At 40.4% G+C, this 23,822-nt stretch overlaps 1 protein-coding gene across 1 annotated transcript in view; it reads right to left on the bottom strand.

The window, feature by feature from the left end:
* Nucleotides 1-1,721: 1,721 nt before the first annotated feature.
* LOC126162847 (TBC1 domain family member 20) overlaps nucleotides 1,722-23,822 on the bottom strand; it is a 162,832-nt gene continuing 140,731 nt past the window's right edge. The window contains exon 8 of the mRNA XM_049919618.1: nucleotides 1,722-3,961. Within this exon, the coding sequence (XP_049775575.1) occupies nucleotides 3,739-3,961 (223 nt within the window). The 3' untranslated portion in view covers nucleotides 1,722-3,738. The remainder of the gene's footprint in view (nucleotides 3,962-23,822) is intronic.

Genomic DNA, 23,822 nt, shown 5'->3' with positions numbered 1-23,822 from the left:
TATATAAAATGCTGACTGTTTTTAATTCTCAACTGCATATGTCTCCCCCACATTCTGATTTAATATTAAACAGTAATACAGAAACTAGGAGAAGTGGCAGGGAATGGCAAGCATATTACGTGCACATAAAAGACATTTGAGAAATCATGAAAGACAAAGTTCGTTCTTTCATGTGAATACTGTTCAGAAGGATGAGTAAACAAAAGAAAACCAGAATTTTCACATGGAACGAAATAAGCAGTATTTTAAATCTTGTTGGAGTGTTGCAGCTTAAAAGGCAAATACCCAACCAGCAGTATAATTAGCAGTACAACACTACTTCCTCCTCTGTACAAAATGTAACCATTATCTCTGATATTTAACTAGCAATGCACATGAATTCAGTAGGCTACTGTTCAAAAAATGAAAGCAAGTACACGTGTGAAACAGTCTTCTAAAGTACCATGGATAAGTTACAAGAATTTTATGAGCAAAATTTAGATAAAAACTTATAATTTTAAATAGATCACAATTACTGATAGCAGTACTGTGCAGTCTTCAGAAAAAAGACAGTTTTGTTGGTCCAGCATCCAAGATTTAAGTCAAATCAAAGAAACACTAAACCGAAAACAAAATACACCATCAATGAATATAAGTAATCAAATAGATAAAAAAATCTACTCACCAAGTGGTGACAGGAGAAAATACGTATAAAAGGTATTACAGTTTGCTATCAGGGGAGACTTACCGGATGAGATGGGAAGGAAAAACTGATTGTTGGGGACTGTGTATGAGATTTGAAAATCTGGGAATTTGAAGGTGGGAGATAGGGCAATATTCAAGACAGATATTACTTCCTCAGTATCAGCATTTCTTCACAGTAACTATTCCTTTCTCCATTCCCTTTTAGTTTTCTACATCTTTCATTTTCTGCCCTGTCTATTTTTCACTGTCCCCTCCCATCTTTATCACATGTAGTGCACTTAGATCTTTACTCTTATTAACTCATGAAAGATGTTTTAACACTAATTTCTGCCTTGCATATTACCCTGTCTTCCACCTTTAAGCTCTGAGATTTTCAAATCTCATCCAAAGCAGTCCCCAACAATTGGTCTATCCTTCTCATTCTGTCTGGTAAGTCTCCCCTGATCCGGGGATATGGATGACTTTTTCTAAAACTCACCAGCCCTTTTCCATCACCCCTCTTCCTTCCCCTTCAACCCTTCTGCCAGAAGAAGGACCCACTGGCTCTGAAAGCCAGCAAACTGTAATGCCTTTTATGCATGTGCTCTCCTGCAGCCACCGGTTGAATAAACTTTTGTCTGTTCAGTTACTTATATATCCAAAAACTGATTATTTTCATTGATATATTACACCATGAATGAAGTGAGGTCTGCAGGTACGATTTCTTAACAAGAAGCAGTGTTTGTCCACAGAGCATGAATTTTGTCACTTCAACATCTAATACAGTAATATTATTGGTGTCTCGTGTCTCTTGCTGACAGACAATTTTTTCCACAATTTCAGCTTTACATGCGCTATGCTATTTTTTTGTTATTTCACAAGAGATCAAACATCAAAAAAATCATTCAAAAGCTATACATTGTGTCCCATTTCTGACAATTTTCTATCTCCTCCAGGTCTTTAACGCGATTAATACTCAGTGTTCTTGAAAAAAGTGGTAAGGGGGGAGGGGGGGGGGGGGGGGTAAAATTGTAATAATACAGCAAAGTGTCATGAAATAGTGTCTTCAACAAGAAAAGTATGAAGTAACAAACAATAACAATAATAATAATAATAATAATAATAATAATAATAATAATAATAATAATATGAAAATGTAAAAACAGGCACTACTTAGTTTGCAAATGGCCTTAAAAGAAATTTAACAGTATTTTTATAATCACTGAATGGGCAGAGAGACAAATCAATTTTCTCTACACAGATATAAATTCTGCCTGAAACAATCTCTATGCTTCTGCTTTCAGAAATCTGTTGACAGCTACTGAAAGTTCCAGCATAATGTACTGACTATTCAAAACTCTGCTGTTGATTGAGATATCAAATCAAACTGAAGGTAAAATGCAATACATAGGTGCCACAGGACCAAATTTGATACGTTGTTCAAAATAGGACTGTAAGTTATAATGTGGATGGGAATACTATAAGAAAAAATAATCATCCTATGATTAAAAGCCATATTTGTTTAAAAACATTTTCATTCTCTAAACTACTATTATTTCGGTTTACTTTATAGTCTAGAAGTAAATTCATCACTTTCAGATACATAAGTAATGGTTCTAATGATGATGTGCACTCAAGTTACAGGAACAGACACTTGTAATGGTATAGAAATTACTGCATGAAGTTAGAAGAGGATAGTAACTTGAGCCAGTCTTCACAAGTATGTTGTTTATCTCAACGCTTACTCCTTGCACCGAATTAAGTATTTGTATAGGAATAAATATAACACAATTGGCATAAACTGACATACACGTTCAGAAACATTCAAAGCACCTGATAAATGTGGCTTAGTGCCATTGCAGACTGTAATTTCCTTCTATGCAAAATCATTTGATTAAAGCAATATCAATAGAAAAACAGTAACTAATCAGTCTTCACAATTCTGTTAATTTTAACAGTACCTATTATGGAAATTATGGTGGAAAACTTTTAGACCCTTAATGAACATAAGCAAGTTTTCTTTTTAATAATGTGAGGCAACTGGTAGTAATACAGATCTTTCACGATCAAAGATACCACACCAAGGAATGTATATTTCCAAACTTCACTGTCAATCAAAACTTTGCTTAATTTGTTTAGTAGTATGGCTTTTTTGAATGTGCATTATAGTCACTCGTTAAGTCATTACTTTCTAATGTTTGCTGTTATTGAAGGCTCAACTTTTTACTTGGAAACAAGTACAGTACAAATCTGCAGTATTGTAATGACAAAAGCCACATACTGTGAACACGTTATTTCGCACTTGTGAAAAATATGGGCACTGGTCTGCATGTGTATATATCAACAAGTATTATGTAACAATCGTGATATATGCTTATTTCTTCAGTCCTCTACTGTTTTACAAAAGCAGATAAATGCAGTATCCATCATTTGAAGTTCGAGTTTCATCATTTTTCAGATCTGTGTCCAAACCACTGTTGCAGGGTTGAACATGTGCAGAACATATAAGTTTTTGAGGAATCAATCATAACTATAGCTGTACACTAGTCCCTGATCACAAAAGAAACACAGTAGTGACATATATTGCTAAAGGAATCATATAAAAATATTAGCATTCTTTCTGAACTATTGGGGCCTTTTTCAGGCAGACTATTCGCACATTCTATTAAACTGATGCAACACTCTCAAGTAAAGACATTTCTGTATTTCTCACAAATCTCACAAATATTCTTTACACCCTATAATTATTGAAAAATAAGTTGCTCTTTATATATGTTGACAAGTTTGATACGAATGTAGCCTCAGCACACAAACGTGCCTGTTAATTCATTTCACTAGCATCAATCACGGTACTCCATGTTTAGCACCATATATACCATCTGTCAGAATATAGTAATGTTCTACCAACCCACAGATGCAGATCACGCCATCAGGTACAATGACTGTAACATTGAAAAACAGTATTGTTGGAGTATTGCACGGGTAAAAGGCATGATTCTGCTAAAACGCCCAACAAATAATCTGTAATGAATCTAACACTGTATATAGTTTCAGTTGTCCTTGATTCTACTTTTACTATCTTATTGATGTGACGAGATCAAAAGTGTATGCCTCAGCTGCTTTACAATAGGCGTAAATGACAACTAATGTGGTAACAACTGGAACAACAAGCATTGTGAATTTTCGGCGAGGTGCTCCTTGATGAACTACTCCACTCCACTCCAACCACCTCCAGAGCGTGCTGAACTGTTGTGGTGGCAAAGGTCTCTGTGGAACAACAGATCTCCTTGGTCTCGACCTGTGGAAGAAAGATTGTTAATTAATAAAATACTTGTTAAAAACAACTATTGTGGATATCACATACTGAAGCGTATGATTTATGTAACACTGCAACAACACAGTATTTCTCACTTGCAACTGAAATCACCATGTAAGTTCTCTTAACTACTGAAGAATGTGAAAAAGTATAAAAAGTAAATCATAGATCACTGAAAATCTACATGTAATAAAACTGTGGGAATCAAAATGTAAATTAAAAATAAGATCTTTATGAAATAACTAATATTATAAGCATCATAAGAGAAGCAGACACACTCCTCAATCAGTGAATATTGGTGTGACTATGGGGGTCAGTGTGTGGTTGCCTTCATGGATGTTTGTGTAAGAGTGTGTACTTAAACTAGAAAAGGGATGATAATTCAAAATCTAGAAATGCCTTTGTGCTGTCACGTACATCTTTCATTGTGCGTCAGTAAATCACAGGTCAGTAGTCAACCTTCCCTAACATACTAATTCTATTCTGGTATTTCCATTATTGTAATAATAATAATAATAATAAAACCCGTGGAGGCCCAGGAAAAGAATAGGCCTTCAGTATGTTCTGCCAGTCGTAAAAGGCGATGAAAAGAACAAACCACTAGTAGGGCTAACCCCCCTTTCAGTGTGATTAGTTGGTTCAGGACAAAACTAATGAAGCCTCGGACAAGCGCTGTCATGGTCGGGGACGATGCTTGAACCCTATGCCCGTCCACAATGGTAACGACACTACTAGCCACACGGAAAATGATTTAAATCCAAATAGAGGCGTTTTGCAGGATATGCTTCCTGCAACCACTCTAGAAGGAAAACAAAGACAGAGGATGAGATGGTCAGATGAAGTTAACCGACACCTCATGTTCTCTTATTACCAAGCAACAAACTTGGGAACCAACACAACTGGATACAGATCACAAGTATACACAACATGTATTACCAGATACCCAGAATTAAAATTTTTAACAGAACAACGACTAGCTGATCAGATCCGTGTAATAATCAAAAATAACAGGATACCCCAGTCAGAATTAGAAAACATCAAACAACAAGTACATGGAACAAAATAATGTGCAGTCAGAAGAAGACGAAGAAAATACAGTAATGGACTCAAACATCCCAGAGCAAACAAACGGAGAACACCACGCATCAATTAAACAATCAGAGGAAAACAAAATCTTAAGACAGCCACCATAACAAGCACAAATAAAACAGGAAGTGACACACATGTTAGATATAGAAGAAAAATTTCAGCTAACATATATAGAATACAAAGACACAAACACAGACATTAGACCATTTCTGCATAGACCACCAAATAACCCACAAGTCAAAACAACAACAACAACTATCAACACAATCATACACAACAAAATAAATGAAAATACAACTACGGAAGAGTTACAACTACTGGTTTATATAGGAGCACTCACTACACTAAATATACACATTAGGCAGAGATCAGAACAAACCAACACACAGAAGAAACCCACAAAACCAGCAAGGCAACACAGGCTACAGATCAGAATAGAAAAACTAAGAAAAGACATTGGACAGCTAACACATTTTATAAGAAATGAAATAGCAGACAAAAAACAAAATAAGGTTAGGTAAAATCTCACAACAAGAAGCGATAGAGCAATTAGATGAAAAGAAGCAGAAATTACAAGCATTGGCCAAATGACTTAGAAGATACAAAAAAAGTGAAAATAGAAGGAAACAACACCAAACATTGAACACAAACCAAAAGAAATTTTATCAGACAATAGATAACACACACATTAAAATAGACAACCCACCAAACATAAGAGACACGGAACACTTCTGGAGCAACATATGGTCAAACCCGGTACAACATAACAGGCATGCACGGTGGATACAAGCAGAAACAGACACATACAAGATGCAAAATTGTTGAGGCTTTCGTGGCCACTTGTTGACAAACTGCCTATTGGCTTCCGTCTCGGGTTCTTCGGCCGACGTTCATCTAATGATTTTTCTGACGTTTCGCCAGCACGAGTGGCTGGCATTGTCAAAGCTTCACCCTCCATTGCCGGTGGTGAACTGGAGGCGAGCTCGCGGCCGCAGACTATATGTACCTGGCGCGCCAACGTCCGAGGGCTTCTCCACGGTCATTTCCGGTGCGGTTCTCCTCTTGCTACCTGCGACGGTCGTTCGCTGCAGTACGGGAAGCCAGGATCCGTTTACCTTAAGGCTTTCCTCCTTCTTGTTGAAACTGTTCGCGTGTTTTTGGATTTCTACAGCTTCTCTGAACAAGCGCGTGTGATAGTGCTTCTCTACAGCCAGAACTTCCGTGTCGGCGAATTTTATTGCGTGGTCGGTCTCATTCAGTGCGTGCTCTGCCACGGCCGATTTCTCCACCTGCCCCAACCTGCAATGTCGCTTATGCTCTTTGATCCTGGTGTTAATGGATCGTCGGAATGACTGGACTGGACGATCCATTAACACCAGGATCAAAGAGCATAAGCGACATTGCAGGTTGGGGCAGGTGGAGAAATCGGCCGTGGCAGAGCACGCACTGAATGAGTCCGACCACGCAATAAAATTCGCCGACACGGAAGTTCTGGCTGTAGAGAAGCACTATCACACGCGCTTGTTCAGAGAAGCTGTAGAAATCCAAAAACACGCGAACAGTTTCAACAAGAAGGAGGAAAGCCTTAAGGTAAACGGATCCTGGCTTCCCGTACTGCAGCGAACGACCGTCGCAGGTAGCAAGAGGAGAACCGCACCGGAAATGACCGTGGAGAAGCCCTCGGACGTTGGCGCGCCAGGTACATATAGTCTGCGGCCGCGAGCTCGCCTCCAGTTCACCACCGGCAATGGAGGGTGAAGCTTTGACAATGCCAGCCACTCGTGCTGGCGAAACGTCAGAAAAATCATTAGATGAACGTCGGCCGAAGAACCCGAGACGGAAGCCAATAGGCAGTTTGACATACAAGATGATAACACAAATGCCTGAAGTGACAATTTTGCAACATGAAGTCACCCAAGCAATTAATTCTACGCACAATTGGAAAGCCCCTGGAAAAGATAAAATAGCAAATTTCTGGCTAAAGAAGTTCACCTCAACACGCTCACATCTAACTAAATTATTTAACAGTTACATTGCAGACCCATACACATTCCCTGATACACTTACACATGGAATAACTTATCTGAAACCTAAAGATCAAGCAGACACAGCAAACCCAGCAAAATATCGCCCCATAACATGCCTACCAACAATCTACAAAATATTAACTTCAGTCATTACACAGAAATTAATGACACATACAACACAGAACAAAATTATAAATGACGAACAAAAAGGCTGTTGCAAAGGAGCACAAGGATGTAAAGAGCAACTGATAATAGATGCAGAGGTGACATATCAAGCTAAAATTAAACAAAGGTCGCTACACTACACATACATTGATTACCAAAAAGCTTTTGATAGTGTACCCCACTCATTGTTACTACAAATATTGGAAATATACAAAGTAGATCCTAAATTGATACAGTTCCTAAACATAGTAATGAGAAATTGGAAAACCACACTTAATATCCAAACAAATTCAAATAATATCACATCACAGCCAATACAGATTAAGTGTGGAACATACGAAGGAGACTCATTAAGTCCTTTCTGGTTCTGCCTTGCTCTGAACCCACTATCCAACATGCTAAATAATACAAATTATGGATACAATATTACTGGAACATACCAACACAAAATCACACATCTGCTACACAAGGATGATCTAAAACTACTGGCAGCAACAAATCAACAACTCAACCAATTACTAAAGATAACAGAAGTATTCAGCAATGATATAAATATGGCTTTTGGAACAGACAAATGTAAGAAAAATAGCATAGTCAAGGGAAAACACACTAAACAAGAAGATTACTTATTGGATAACCACAGCGACTGCATAGAAGCGATGGAAAAAACAAATGCCTATAAATATCTAGGATACAGACAAAAAATAGGAATAGATAATACAAATATTAAAAAAGAACTAAAAGAAAGATACAGACAAAGATTAACAAAAATACTGAAAACAGAATTGACAGCAACAAACAAGACAAAAGCTATAAATACTTATGCTATACCAATATTGACCTACTCATTTGGAGTAGTGAAATGGAGTAACACAGACCTAGAAGCACTCAATACACTTACACGATCACAATGCCACAAATACAGAAGACATCACATCATTCAGCAACAGAAATATTCACATTAAGCAGAAAGGAAGGAGAAAGAGGATTTACCGATATAAAAAACCTACATTATGGACAGGTAGACAATTTAAGAAAATTCTTTCTAGAACGAGCAGAAACTAGCAAAATACACAAAGCACTCACTCATATAAATACATCGGCTACACCATTGCAATTTCATAACCACTTCTACAACCCTTTAGATCACATAACATCAACGAAGAAAGTAAATTGGAAAATGGAAACACTACATGGAGAGCACCCGTATCATCTAACACAGCCACACATCGATCAAGACACATCCAACACATGGCTAAGAAAAGGCAATATATACAGTGAGACTGAAGGATTCATGATTGCAATACAGGATCAAACAATAAACACCAGATATTACAGCAAGCATATTATTAAAGATCCCAATACCACAATAGATAAATGCAGACTTTGCAAACAACAAATAGAAACAGTAGATCACATCACAAGCGGGTGTACAATACTAGCAAATACAGAATACCCCAGAAGACATGACAATGTAGCAAAAATAATACATCAACAGCTTGCCGAACAACATAAACTTATAAAACAACACGTTCCCACATAAAAGTATGCACCACAAAATGTACTGGAGAATGATGAATACAAATTATACTGGGACAGAACCATTATAACAGATAAAACAACACCACATAACAAACCTGACATCATACTCACCAATAAAAAGAAGAAATTAACACAACTGATCGAAATATCCATACCCAATACAACAAATATACAAAAGAAAACAGGAGAAAAACTTGAAAAATACATCCAACTGGCTGAGGAAGTCAAGGACATGGGGCATCAGGATAAAGTTGACATTATACCAATTATACTATCAACTACAGGAGTCATACCACACAATATCCACCAGTACATCAATGCAATACAGCTACATCCGTACAACTACAGAAATCCGTAATTATTGATACATGTTCAATTTTCCGAAAGTTCCTAAATGCAATATAACATATACCGTACAGTTAAAAGGAAGTCACGCTTGATTAAGGTCCGCATCACTTTCCATTTTTGACCAGACATAACGTCTGAGAAAAGAAAGAAATAATAATAATAATAATAATAATAATAATAATAATAATAATAATAATTAAAGAATAAGGTGAAGATGTTTTTACTTCAGACAGTCAATACAAGCAATATGGACAACGCGAGAACACCGCATGCAGTGGATTCTTTACAGTGACATCATCATCATCATCATCATCATCATCATCATCATCATCGGCAAAATACCTACTGACATACAGCCAAACCATGATGAGTATGTGTCAGAATAATTCCATTGGTTTCTTTTTCTTTCTAATTAATACCTCTTCACTCTAACTTGTATCATTTTCCAATATCATCATATTTCAAATGCTTCCAGTTCTTTTCTGTAATTTTCCTACAACTCATTTTTTTCACTTCCACACAATACTGTGCTGTGCTTTAGACACAATGCCTTAGAAATTTTTGCTCAGTTCTATGTAAATATTAATGCATTTACTGTAATCAGAAAAAATCCTTTATTGGTGTGGATCGCAATTTGTCATTTTTATTGATAACTAGTTTTGGCTAAAATTGTTCAGATCTGTAATTCTACAGAAAATTGCACGTAAGGAAAAATGGTCTGACACGAACTGCTAATACAATAGTTCCACAGTATAATCATGTGTATACTACAGCATTCGCCCCCTCCCTTGTATACCATCACTCATCGCTAGGACCTGCCATCATAAATTTTATGCAAGCTGCGTAGCTCAATCCAACATTAATGTAAAAACACCTAAAAATACATATTTACTTCATTGCAACTATTATGACACAGTGTGTTGTCATAACAAAAACAAAACTGAAACTTACTCAAGACTAAGAAATCATTGCATCCACTGCATAACAACATTATAGCAAATAATCTCCACATGTGCACGGTGAAGTTAGAACTAACAAATTATGTTATGTTGCATCAGAAAACAATACATTATTTTCATTCAGTTATACAAGGATGTCTTATTGCTTGTGCAAGTATTGTACTACATAGATTCCACAAGTGAAGTATGAACAACACAGTTTATAGAATGAGTTACACATGAAATGTAGCATTGGTAAAAAACAATGCCTGCCTCATAGCAGGGACAATACTAAATGATAATATGTGTCAGGGCTTGCAAGAAAGCAACATTTTGCAAGATGGCACTACTGGTAGAATATTCACTGAAGTGAAAAACTACTGAACAATTTACTATCTATAGCAATTACAATAAAAATTATTTCAATAACAAGAAAGAATATGAAAAATTCGTATAATTAAAACCCATTGCTGTCAGTGGCATGTAAATATATTTCAAAATACCTGTAACAACATTTGTATTATCTACGTAACAATATGTAAGTAACCAAAACTATTCAGGTATAGAAAAATACAGAATCATATGAAAGAGTAAAATTAATATGAACTCTGTAACAACTTGTTCCATAGTAATAAGATGCCTCACACAGTTTGGAAGCGTGTCATGGGTTTTACATCAACATTCTTAGCAGCAATGATAAACATTTTGTAGATACAGTTCTTGTAAACCTTATACAATTTGTTCATATTTAATAAATGGTGTATCACCTAAGCATTTTCCTTACTGTTTACTGATGCTATGTCTTATGGGTAACATACAACACCCTCAAATAACTGAGTGAAAATTGTGTGTTGTTTCTGATGCTATGTCTCTACAGTAACATAGTACGTTGATTGCGATTTCATTCTGCAGATGTGAGATTATTTAATATAATGTTACTAGACAGTAGATGCAACAACCTTAGTCTTGGGTAAGCATTATGTAGTCTCAACTTTTCTCCTGAAGTGATGGCACAGTGTATCCTAATACTACTACATCATGTAAATATATTTTTATGCAGTTTTACTTTTATGTTTCATCTAGCTATATAGTAGGATCAAGCAATGCAGCTTTCACAAAATTTATGATGATCTGTCCAACTGGTTGGCGATTGTACACAGGAGGGGGAAAAGGGGGTCCGACAAGGAATATCGGGGAATATCCTGTGTGAAACTATTCTATACCATTTTTCCTTATCTGCATTTTTCTGTTTAATTACATATCTGAAGTTGGCTAAAAACTCTAGCTGAAGCTCGTAATCAATAAAAATAATTAACTGTGGTATTGACTAGTAAAGCTATTTTTCTGAAACCAATAAATGTAATCGATTACAGATACCCAATCAGACTTATGTCAAGTAACAACATAAATGTTTATAAAAGCAGACTATTTTCACTGAAGAAATCTTTCTTCACCTGTGACAATCTGCTTCTGATGCTCTCTTGTTTCGGCCACCTGGTGTTACACTGCTTCCTGTGCAGCACAGTTTCATTACTTCCTGTATTTTCAAAATACTCAGTTTTGATAGTGACTAAGTCGATATCCTTTTTATGTGTGTTCATCACTTTCACATTTCCCTTGTTTATCCTCAGTCCATGTTCCATCAAAGTTCCATTCAACAGTTCTACGTCTTCCGTGTTTTTTGGCCTGATGTGTGTTGATTAACACTGCCACATTCTGTCCCTGCACTTTTATCCCTTTTCTGAAATATTTTTTTATTCATTTCTTCTTAAACACATCAAGTTTTCTATATTATTGATTGTTGTCTGTATTCAATCCTCATGCTTCTCAAGATTTCTAACAGCACATTCCCTCTTTATTCCGTTGGTCCAAAAATGTCAGTAGGTGCAAGATCAAAATTGTTTCACTGGTACCTTAAACTACATGAAACCAAAATCATCTCCATCCAATGTGTTATAAACTAATTGTTCTGTAAATTTGATGGAAAATCCCTTCTTATAAATAAGCGATACCTAGATAAGCACCTAGTCCCTGCACTTCTCAGCAGTTTTAGTAATTCTAAGTGCATCTCATCAACTGTTACTGATGTGTTTTAATGCCAGTCCTTTGGACAACTTTCGCCTCCAGAAATTAGTATTAAAACACGTACTGCAACTTGTCAGTACTATCATGGTCTTATTTTCATTACGAACAGGCTTTTATCTGAATCCACATCCATACTCAAGTAGGCCTATGCTTTGTCACCTACTGTATGGTTCTTTAATCTTTATGTAACCATGATATGGTCTTTTTAGTATACTGTAGCAGTGTCTGGTCTTTACATGGAAAAAACACTTGTGATTTTGGAATGGCATGTTTGAAATAACTATTTCCACCATATTGTAGAATTAATATATTTCGTCTAGCCTTTATTCGCCATCATTCAGCCTTCTTTTCTTACCTCTACCACAGTGTACCAAACTCCATAAAAAATTAGTTTTTCAAGCATTTGACATTTCTTGTATTCTTCTTGTTTCCTCTCTAGGGGAACCCACATTGTCAAAGTACTGACTCTGTGGGTGGAGACGCTTGTATGTTCTGGAAAAGCTGAGAGCTTTGCTTCTTCTAAACCATCACCCATGCCAGAAAGGCCTCAGTGGATGAACCAGCCAAATAGTGTCCCACAATACCTCATCTCTCCCACTTCCACTCCCACAGTCCTTCCACAACTCCCGCGATATCCAACTCTAGGTGTGATGTGATCCTTGTCAAAGGGTGTGTGATACATGGGAAGATGTAGCATTAATTGAGCCTCAGGGTACCAGGTGAAATCCCCCAGTAATCAGCCTTGCACCGCATAGGGTTCTGTGGTGTTGACCAAATAAATTCTCAATTCTCGTGTGAGCAAAATGGAGAACACATAACAAAATAAAAACTGAGGGACCTATGAGATTATACAACCAAGCAATAGGGATGGAATCAATAGAAGCTGTTTCTATCATTGGATCAGGTGACAGACCAGTCCAAGAAGTGGAAAGTGTTACTGAGAAGTTGGACCATGTCAAGATCAAATCCTTGTCTGGAGCTCAGAAGAGAAAACTTCTCAAAGAACAAAAGGAAAATGAAGATAAAGAAGAGCTCCCTAAAAATGAATGAAGGGAACAAAAAGGTCTTGAACCTAAGACCTCCAAAAAGTGACTGTCTCAGAGTGAAGGGGGTAATTACATTCCTAACTCACAGACAAAGAACAAGAGAATAATGGAGGAGTCTACTACTCCCATTTCTGAGGATAAACAAACCCAGAAAAAGCAGACACAAGAAACTGGGAAACACACTTACACTACTGCAGTGAAATATGCCATTACGGCCTCATATTTAGAAAACTGCCTGATCACCAAAAGTGCAGAAACAGAAACGTACCTTGGTGGAACAAAAATCTGGAATTGCAAAGGAAGTAGGTAATAAGACTGTTCAACCATACAAGAAAGGGCAATGGGCAAAATACTGGGACAGTCTTGTAAAACGCAACCGTGTGATCAAGCAGGTGAAGTTATCATCCTGACAGATATTATGTGAGGAATTGTACAGTACAGCTACTTGGGGTACAGACTAATCCCGGAGGTACTCTAAGCAAGGATGATGATGGATACATAAGAAAAGCAAATGAAACACTGGATATACTTCTCAAGGTTCACTTCCCTCAATGCTCTCTGGCATATAACACAAGGGGTCAGTCCCTGAGTGGTAGGGCTAAACAGGTTATCAAATGGAGAACTGGAAATCTGCCAGAGAATGTGTTGATTTCAAAAGATACAATGGGTGGTGGGAATTTTTTGACAATTCAGGTCACAAGACCCAGACAATTTTTCCAGCTTTACTACAACAAGCAGGGACAGGTTTAATTAGATTCCTATGTAACGTGTTTAGTATCAGCCTATCGAATGGACTCATTTCTCATGCTTGAAGGCCAGTGGAGTTGTTTTCATTCCAAAGTCAAGACAGAACTGATCATACCAAGGCTTAGGAGACGATATTGACCAATCTGTTGTCCTTTCTCCTAATGATATTAGAAAAACTGATTAATGTGCACATTGGGGAAAGAAGGTTAACTGAAGTTTCTTTGCAGGAAAACCAACACGCATATCAACCACACAAATCATGCTAAACACCATTTCACCAACTTTCTGGAAAGGTGGAAAAAGCTCTATACTTTCATGAAATTGCTCTCTGCATCTTCCTGGATATTGAGAGGGCTTTCCGCAATACAATCTTTAAATCCATGGTTAGAGTTGCAGACAAGCATGACACTGGGACCACCATATGCAGGTGGATTAAGACATGTTAAGCAGAAGAAAGGTAGAAGCCACCGTGATGGAAGAAAAAATCGTGATCAACTCCATCAGGATGTGTCTGCAAGGAGGGGTTCTGTCCCCACTACTGTCGAACCTAGTGGTGAATAAACTCGTTGAAGAGTTACATACTAGAGGCAACTTTTGCCAAGGATACACGGATGATTAAGTCATTGTAATATTTGAGAAATTTGCTAGTACTGTTAGAACAATGGCACAATTTCCACTGAGCATTGTGCAAAACTTGTGCAGATAACAGGATATGATGGTCACTCCCAAAGAAAACTGTTGTAATACCTTTTACGAGGAGGTAAATCCAGCATATGCACTGAAATTTCAATCTCCTTAACAAAACTCTACCAGTAGAGGGGGTACTGAAGTCTCTGGGGGTAACACTGGATTTGTAAGTACCATAGACTCCTCGCATATGGCATATATGTTCCAAGGCAGAAGATACTCTTATGAACACTAGAAGAACCTGTGGTAAAAACTGAGGTCTAAACCCCAGGAGTGTATACTTCATGCACACCACTGTAGGAAGACCTATGATTACACAGCTCTACAAAATAAAACTTTTTTTTCGTTGCCAGGGAAGTTTGAACGAAAATGGGATATTGTTATGATACTCATTCCGAGTATATTTGTACTTTTTCCAAATTGGATCTGGTTTTTGAGATATAGGTTATTTGTGGAAATGAGAGTTTCATGTGGATAATATCGACTGCAGGGTCCATATATGGTGTAATGTATTTGCTACCTGTTTTTTAATTAGTGATATTGTACTATCTCTATTAAACAATTGTGCTCAGGGAGTGCATCTGTGTGGTTGAGGATTACATCATGCAAACATCACACTGTCAGCATGTGTTCAGTCCTGTTGTGCGGTGCGTGTGTTGAAGGAATGGAAGGCACAAGGCACTGGGGCTGGGACAACCTACACTAAAGAGAGCAATCTTTCTAGGAAAGCTGGCCACAGTATTCCTGATGGAAATACCAGCTAGCAAATTGTGAGTGGGCCAGAATTTGTGTATTTGCTGTAAGGACCATAGCATTTACATTTGTTAAGACAACCAAGCAGCTCTGAAATCTCTATCAGAACCTGCAACCAGATCAAAGATTGTTGCAGAATGTCATGAAGTGCTTGTGAGACTGTGGGAAAGCAATCTGCTGTGGGACCCTGGTCACTCAGGGCAATGAACAAGCTAATAGACTAGCCAGGACAGGTGCGACTACTCCGTTTATTGGACCAGAACCTGTCCTAATCATCACTAGAGCAACGGTAAAATAAAAACTACTTAGCTGGATTAGGAGGCAGCATGTAGAATATTGGACTATGATCCAAAAATAAAAATCTGGCAAACTAATGATGCCAAAGCCATGTTTCAAGAGAAGTTCTGTAATCTATGACTTGAACAGGAGACACATCAAACTTTTAATATCTATGAATAGCCACTGGGCCTTTAATAAACACCTACACGCGATTAGTACAGAGAAAGAAGCCCCTAAGTATAGACTATGTGGTAAGGAGGATGAAACTGTACCAGACCTAACTTTCCAATGCAAAATGTTGGATGGTAAAAGACTCAGAATATTGGTTTCTTTACATCCTGAAAAATTCGTGTCCCTGTGGAACAAAACTGGACAATAAACTTAGTTTTGGTATGAGCAACAGTGGGCTAAGACCACCGTTGTTTTCTGCCTCCCTGCAGTAATCAAATAAAGTCAATAGTCTCCTTTCTTTATCATCATCCATCTATTACTCGAGTGTGTGTGGTGACACTGATATATCAATCTTTACAACTGTGGCTGGCATTGGTTTGAGTTTTCAACCCAGTCATTGAGTGGTTTGTAGGAATTCTCACTGCTATCCATCTTCCTGAGCATAACTCTCACTGATGACGCTGCTTACATTCACATGATCAACAGTCAATCACACTATCATCATTTCACTTCACTAATCTCTGCTAACATTAACTTCCTATTTCTGCCTCTCTTCAATTTTCCTATTTTCTCCACAAACATTGAACTTTTAATAATTCCGCCCACTAGACTTATGCATTCCCTCCCAGACCATTACTCACATAGAGGCATTTAAAATGATAGAACTTACTTCCCCTTTCTATGAAATCTCTTTCATGAAATATCTGCACATGTCGTGGGCAGAATTTAGTTGCTATAATGTAGTGATTTCCATTACCTCTTGCTACCAAATGCTGTTAATCATTTTTTATTTGGCCTTAAGAGATAATTTGTAAACCCATGGGCAAGAAGCTGCCACAAATTTGTACTTGTGGAAACTGTAACCTTTACATGAGTATTTAGGGACACTACACACAGCCACCTTACATATTTAAAGATGTAATTAAGTACCTACTTTTCAACTGGCCCATAAAGTGTGAGTACTGTGGTTAGGAAACCAAAAACTAGTTTTGAAAAGCAAAACTAACTTCATGAAGAATAGTTATGCTGGAGACTATAACTCATTGTATCCCTCAGACCAACTAATCAATTAATATAAACAGTGATTCGGCTAAACAGTTTGCCTCAAATATTTCCAGAATTGTTACTATATTTTAATTCTGTTTTCATACATATGAATTTTTACAAAGCCCTCATTAAATGATGTATAGTCTCTTAATACTTATACAAATTGCAGAGATGTTGACATAAATTTTACTTTTTCACATGGAACTATAGTAATTTATGCTGCTAGTATGGTAGTACTAAAAGAGAGAAATTCAATGGTATTTCACTCTTCAAAATGCAATTAGTAGTTTCAGAGTAATTACAATATTTAGATCTTAGAATGTATCTGTTATGAACATGAAACTGATTATGGTCTTAAATAAGGAAATAGGTCACATATGATGATGAGGAAACACAATGCTGCACCATTGTGATAACAGTATAAGAGGGGTACAGAAGAAATTTATTTTGCATTCTGTCATGTGCTGGTTAGTTTGAAAAAATAAATTTCTTTCACAAACCACAAGAAGCTGGATAAGACACTTCTTTACAGAGAATGCAGAAGAAATGCAAAGAGCTGTATGTATCATGACAGACAATATCCAACAAGAATGATAATTCAGCTAATGTGCAAAACATTGTTATTGGAAGGACACCAGAATACTATGTAGAGGGTAAGGAACAAGCCTGCAATGAGTAGAGCACATGTAGCAGTAGATGGTTTACTAACTGCTGTTCATAATCCATGTGTTAGCCCCCGAGAAATTTTGTGTGCCTCTGGAATAAGTTAGCCCAATGTTGTTCACACTGCATGCAAACAGCTTCCATCTGTTTCATGTGTCACTTCATCAACAGATTAAACAGTGAGACTGCAGAAGACACACTGGGTTTTGTCACTCAGTTCTCATGTGACATTGAGACAACACGTACTTTCTTCACAGAATTCTCTTTGCTACCGAAGGTACCATTACAGATCATGGAATGCTGAGTGTAAATAATTTAAGAGTATAGGAAATCACACTCACTGGAGAGCAGAAGTGTTTAGTCAACAGGCACACACAAAATAGAATGAAAATTTTATTAGGTTTTGGAGGAAATCCTTTGATGAGCTAGAGTACAAATAGTAAGAAAAACGCATTACTGGGCAACAATGGCTGAGGATATTTGAATATCGGAGGCAGCAGAGTGTGCAGGATTACTGGAGACCATGTGGCTGCTCATTACTCCACTGAAGAAACTTTAACAAGTAAAAGATATGCACAATTCATTACTCAATTTCTACTGACTCTCATTGAGCAGATACCATTTGAAATTCATACATGTATGTGGTGGTACCTGCAGGAAAGTGTTCATCCAGCTCTTTACTGGTCAGACTGGATGTGAAGATGTTACCAGTTGGCCTGGATGTCCACCCAATTTGACACCATTGTACTTTTTTGCTCTGGGATAAACTCAAAGATGACGTCTATGGACAAGTTCTGAGTATTCAAGAGGATTTAAAACATTACACTGTCGCAGCAATGATATCTAAAGAATTTCTTCAATCTATCTCGCTGTCCCTGCACCATCAATTTCAAACACACATTGCAGTAGACAGTGGGCATTTTTAGCACATGAGGAACATAAACGGAGTTTTGAGGTAATCCAGGATGAGATTTTCACTCTGCAGCGGAGTGTGCGCTGATATGAAACTTCCTGGCAGATTAAAACTGTGTGCCCGACCGAGACTCGAACTCGGGACCTTTGCCTTTCGCGGGCAAGCGCTCTACCATCTGAGCTACCGAAGCACGACTCACGCCCGGTACTCACAGCTTTACTTCTGCCAGTACCTCGTCTCCTACCTTCCAAACTTTACAGAAGCTCTCCTGCGAACCTTGCAGAACTAGCACTCCTGAAAGAAAGGATATTGCGGAGACATGGCTTAGCCACAGCCTGGGGGATGTTTCCAGAATGAGATTTTCACTCTGCAGCGGAGTGTGCGCTGATATGAAACTTCCTGGCAGATTAAAACTGTGTGCCCGACCGAGACTCGAACTCGGGACCTTTGCCTTTCGCGGGCAAGCGCTCTACCATCTGAGCTACCGAAGCACGACTCACGCCCGGTACTCACAGCTTTACTTCTGCCAGTACCTCGTCTCCTACCTTCCAAACTTTACAGAAGCTCTCCTGCGAACCTTGCAGAACTAGCACTCCTGAAAGAAAGGATATTGCGGAGACATGGCTTAGCCACAGCCTGGGGGATGTTTCCAGAATGAGATTTTCACTCTGCAGCGGAGTGTGCGCTGATATGAAACTTCCTGGCAGATTAAAACTGTGTGCCCGACCGAGACTCGAACTCGGGACCTTTGCCTTTCGCGGGCAAGCGCTCTACCATCTGAGCTACCGAAGCACGACTCACGCCCGGTACTCACAGCTTTACTTCTGCCAGTACCTCGTCTCCTACCTTCCAAACTTTACAGAAGCTCTCCTGCGAACCTTGCAGAACTAGCACTCCTGAAAGAAAGGATATTGCGGAGACATGGCTTAGCCACAGCCTGGGGGATGTTTCCAGAATGAGATTTTCACTCTGCAGCGGAGTGTGCGCTGATATGAAACTTCCTGGCAGATTAAAACTGTGTGCCCGACCGAGACTCGAACTCGGGACCTTTGCCTTTCGCGGGCAAGCGCTCTACCATCTGAGCTACCGAAGCACGACTCACGCCCGGTACTCACAGCTTTACTTCTGCCAGTACCTCGTCTCCTACCTTCCAAACTTTACAGAAGCTCTCCTGCGAACCTTGCAGAACTAGCACTCCTGAAAGAAAGGATATTGCGGAGACATGGCTTAGCCACAGCCTGGGGGATGTTTCCAGAATGAGATTTTCACTCTGCAGCGGAGTGTGCGCTGATATGAAACTTCCTGGCAGATTAAAACTGTGTGCCCGACCGAGACTCGAACTCGGGACCTTTGCCTTTCGCGGGCAAGCGCTCTACCATCTGAGCTACCGAAGCACGACTCACGCCCGGTACTCACAGCTTTACTTCTGCCAGTACCTCGTCTCCTACCTTCCAAACTTTACAGAAGCTCTCCTGCGAACCTTGCAGAACTAGCACTCCTGAAAGAAAGGATATTGCGGAGACATGGCTTAGCCACAGCCTGGGGGATGTTTCCAGAATGAGATTTTCACTCTGCAGCGGAGTGTGCGCTGATATGAAACTTCCTGGCAGATTAAGCCATGTCTCCGCAATATCCTTTCTTTCAGGAGTGCTAGTTCTGCAAGGTTCGCAGGAGAGCTTCTGTAAAGTTTGGAAGGTAGGAGACGAGGTACTGGCAGAAGTAAAGCTGTGAGTACCGGGCGTGAGTCGTGCTTCGGTAGCTCAGATGGTAGAGCGCTTGCCCGCGAAAGGCAAAGGTCCCGAGTTCGAGTCTCGGTCGGGCACACAGTTTTAATCTGCCAGGAAGTTTCATATCAGCGCACACTCCGCTGCAGAGTGAAAATCTCATTCTGGAAACATCCCCCAGGCTGTGGCTAAGCCATGTCTCCGCAATATCCTTTCTTTCAGGAGTGCTAGTTCTGCAAGGTTCGCAGGAGAGCTTCTGTAAAGTTTGGAAGGTAGGAGACGAGGTACTGGCAGAAGTAAAGCTGTGAGTACCGGGCGTGAGTCGTGCTTCGGTAGCTCAGATGGTAGAGCGCTTGCCCGCGAAAGGCAAAGGTCCCGAGTTCGAGTCTCGGTCGGGCACACAGTTTTAATCTGCCAGGAAGTTTCATATCAGCGCACACTCCGCTGCAGAGTGAAAATCTCATTCTGGAAACATCCCCCAGGCTGTGGCTAAGCCATGTCTCCGCAATATCCTTTCTTTCAGGAGTGCTAGTTCTGCAAGGTTCGCAGGAGAGCTTCTGTAAAGTTTGGAAGGTAGGAGACGAGGTACTGGCAGAAGTAAAGCTGTGAGTACCGGGCGTGAGTCGTGCTTCGGTAGCTCAGATGGTAGAGCGCTTGCCCGCGAAAGGCAAAGGTCCCGAGTTCGAGTCTCGGTCGGGCACACAGTTTTAATCTGCCAGGAAGTTTCATATCAGCGCACACTCCGCTGCAGAGTGAAAATCTCATTCTGGAAACATCCCCCAGGCTGTGGCTAAGCCATGTCTCCGCAATATCCTTTCTTTCAGGAGTGCTAGTTCTGCAAGGTTCGCAGGAGAGCTTCTGTAAAGTTTGGAAGGTAGGAGACGAGGTACTGGCAGAAGTAAAGCTGTGAGTACCGGGCGTGAGTCGTGCTTCGGTAGCTCAGATGGTAGAGCGCTTGCCCGCGAAAGGCAAAGGTCCCGAGTTCGAGTCTCGGTCGGGCACACAGTTTTAATCTGCCAGGAAGTTTCATATCAGCGCACACTCCGCTGCAGAGTGAAAATCTCATTCTGGAAACATCCCCCAGGCTGTGGCTAAGCCATGTCTCCGCAATATCCTTTCTTTCAGGAGTGCTAGTTCTGCAAGGTTCGCAGGAGAGCTTCTGTAAAGTTTGGAAGGTAGGAGACGAGGTACTGGCAGAAGTAAAGCTGTGAGTACTGGGCGTGAGTCGTGCTTCGGTAGCTCAGATGGTAGAGCGCTTGCCCGCGAAAGGCAAAGGTCCCGAGTTCGAGTCTCGGTCGGGCACACAGTTTTAATCTGCCAGGAAGTTTCATATCAGCGCACACTCCGCTGCAGAGTGAAAATCTCATTCTGGAAACATCCCCCAGGCTGTGGCTAAGCCATGTCTCCGCAATATCCTTTCTTTCAGGAGTGCTAGTTCTGCAAGGTTCGCAGGAGAGCTTCTGTAAAGTTTGGAAGGTAGGAGACGAGGTACTGGCAGAAGTAAAGCTGTGAGTACCGGGCGTGAGTCGTGCTTCGGTAGCTCAGATGGTAGAGCGCTTGCCCGCGAAAGGCAAAGGTCCCGAGTTCGAGTCTCGGTCGGGCACACAGTTTTAATCTGCCAGGAAGTTTCATATCAGCGCACACTCCGCTGCAGAGTGAAAATCTCATTCTGGAAACATCCCCCAGGCTGTGGCTAAGCCATGTCTCCGCAATATCCTTTCTTTCAGGAGTGCTAGTTCTGCAAGGTTCGCAGGAGAGCTTCTGTAAAGTTTGGAAGGTAGGAGACGAGGTACTGGCAGAAGTAAAGCTGTGAGTACCGGGCGTGAGTCGTGCTTCGGTAGCTCAGATGGTAGAGCGCTTGCCCGCGAAAGGCAAAGGTCCCGAGTTCGAGTCTCGGTCGGGCACACAGTTTTAATCTGCCAGGAAGTTTCATATCAGCGCACACTCCGCTGCAGAGTGAAAATCTCATTCTGGAAACATCCCCCAGGCTGTGGCTAAGCCATGTCTCCGCAATATCCTTTCTTTCAGGAGTGCTAGTTCTGCAAGGTTCGCAGGAGAGCTTCTGTAAAGTTTGGAAGGTAGGAGACGAGGTACTGGCAGAAGTAAAGCTGTGAGTACCGGGCGTGAGTCGTGCTTCGGTAGCTCAGATGGTAGAGCGCTTGCCCGCGAAAGGCAAAGGTCCCGAGTTCGAGTCTCGGTCGGGCACACAGTTTTAATCTGCCAGGAAGTTTCATATCAGCGCACACTCCGCTGCAGAGTGAAAATCTCATTCTGGAAACATCCCCCAGGCTGTGGCTAAGCCATGTCTCCGCAATATCCTTTCTTTCAGGAGTGCTAGTTCTGCAAGGTTCGCAGGAGAGCTTCTGTAAAGTTTGGAAGGTAGGAGACGAGGTACTGGCAGAAGTAAAGCTGTGAGTACTGGGCGTGAGTCGTGCTTCGGTAGCTCAGATGGTAGAGCGCTTGCCCGCGAAAGGCAAAGGTCCCGAGTTCGAGTCTCGGTCGGGCACACAGTTTTAATCTGCCAGGAAGTTTCATATCAGCGCACACTCCGCTGCAGAGTGAAAATCTCATTCTGGAAACATCCCCCAGGCTGTGGCTAAGCCATGTCTCCGCAATATCCTTTCTTTCAGGAGTGCTAGTTCTGCAAGGTTCGCAGGAGAGCTTCTGTAAAGTTTGGAAGGTAGGAGACGAGGTACTGGCAGAAGTAAAGCTGTGAGTACCGGGCGTGAGTCGTGCTTCGGTAGCTCAGATGGTAGAGCGCTTGCCCGCGAAAGGCAAAGGTCCCGAATTCGAGTCTCGGTCGGGCACACAGTTTTAATCTGCCAGGAAGTTTCATATCAGCGCACACTCCGCTGCAGAGTGAAAATCTCATTCTGGAAACATCCCCCAGGCTGTGGCTAAGCCATGTCTCCGCAATATCCTTTCTTTCAGGAGTGCTAGTTCTGCAAGGTTCGCAGGAGAGCTTCTGTAAAGTTTGGAAGGTAGGAGACGAGGTACTGGCAGAAGTAAAGCTGTGAGTACCGGGCGTGAGTCGTGCTTCGGTAGCTCAGATGGTAGAGCGCTTGCCCGCGAAAGGCAAAGGTCCCGAGTTCGAGTCTCGGTCGGGCACACAGTTTTAATCTGCCAGGAAGTTTCATATCAGCGCACACTCCGCTGCAGAGTGAAAATCTCATTCTGGAAACATCCCCCAGGCTGTGGCTAAGCCATGTCTCCGCAATATCCTTTCTTTCAGGAGTGCTAGTTCTGCAAGGTTCGCAGGAGAGCTTCTGTAAAGTTTGGAAGGTAGGAGACGAGGTACTGGCAGAAGTAAAGCTGTGAGTACCGGGCGTGAGTCGTGCTTCGGTAGCTCAGATGGTAGAGCGCTTGCCCGCGAAAGGCAAAGGTCCCGAGTTTGAGTCTCGGTCGGGCACACAGTTTTAATCTGCCAGGAAGTTTTGAGGTAATGTTTACAACCACATTCTTTCATAGTTTTCTGTTGATTGCTGTTGCTTATGTTATTCTTCAATGTAAATGTAGTAAAGGAGTAAAGGAGTTTTGCTATTTGGGGAGCAAAATAACTGATGATGGTCGAAGTAGAGAGGATATAAAATGTAGACTGGCAATGGCAAGGAAAGCGTTT

This window comes from Schistocerca cancellata, chromosome 2, assembly GCF_023864275.1.
Source record: "Schistocerca cancellata isolate TAMUIC-IGC-003103 chromosome 2, iqSchCanc2.1, whole genome shotgun sequence".
NCBI classification, from domain to species: Eukaryota; Metazoa; Arthropoda; class Insecta; order Orthoptera; family Acrididae; genus Schistocerca; species Schistocerca cancellata.
This window is presented reverse-complemented; position numbering and strand designations above follow the sequence as displayed.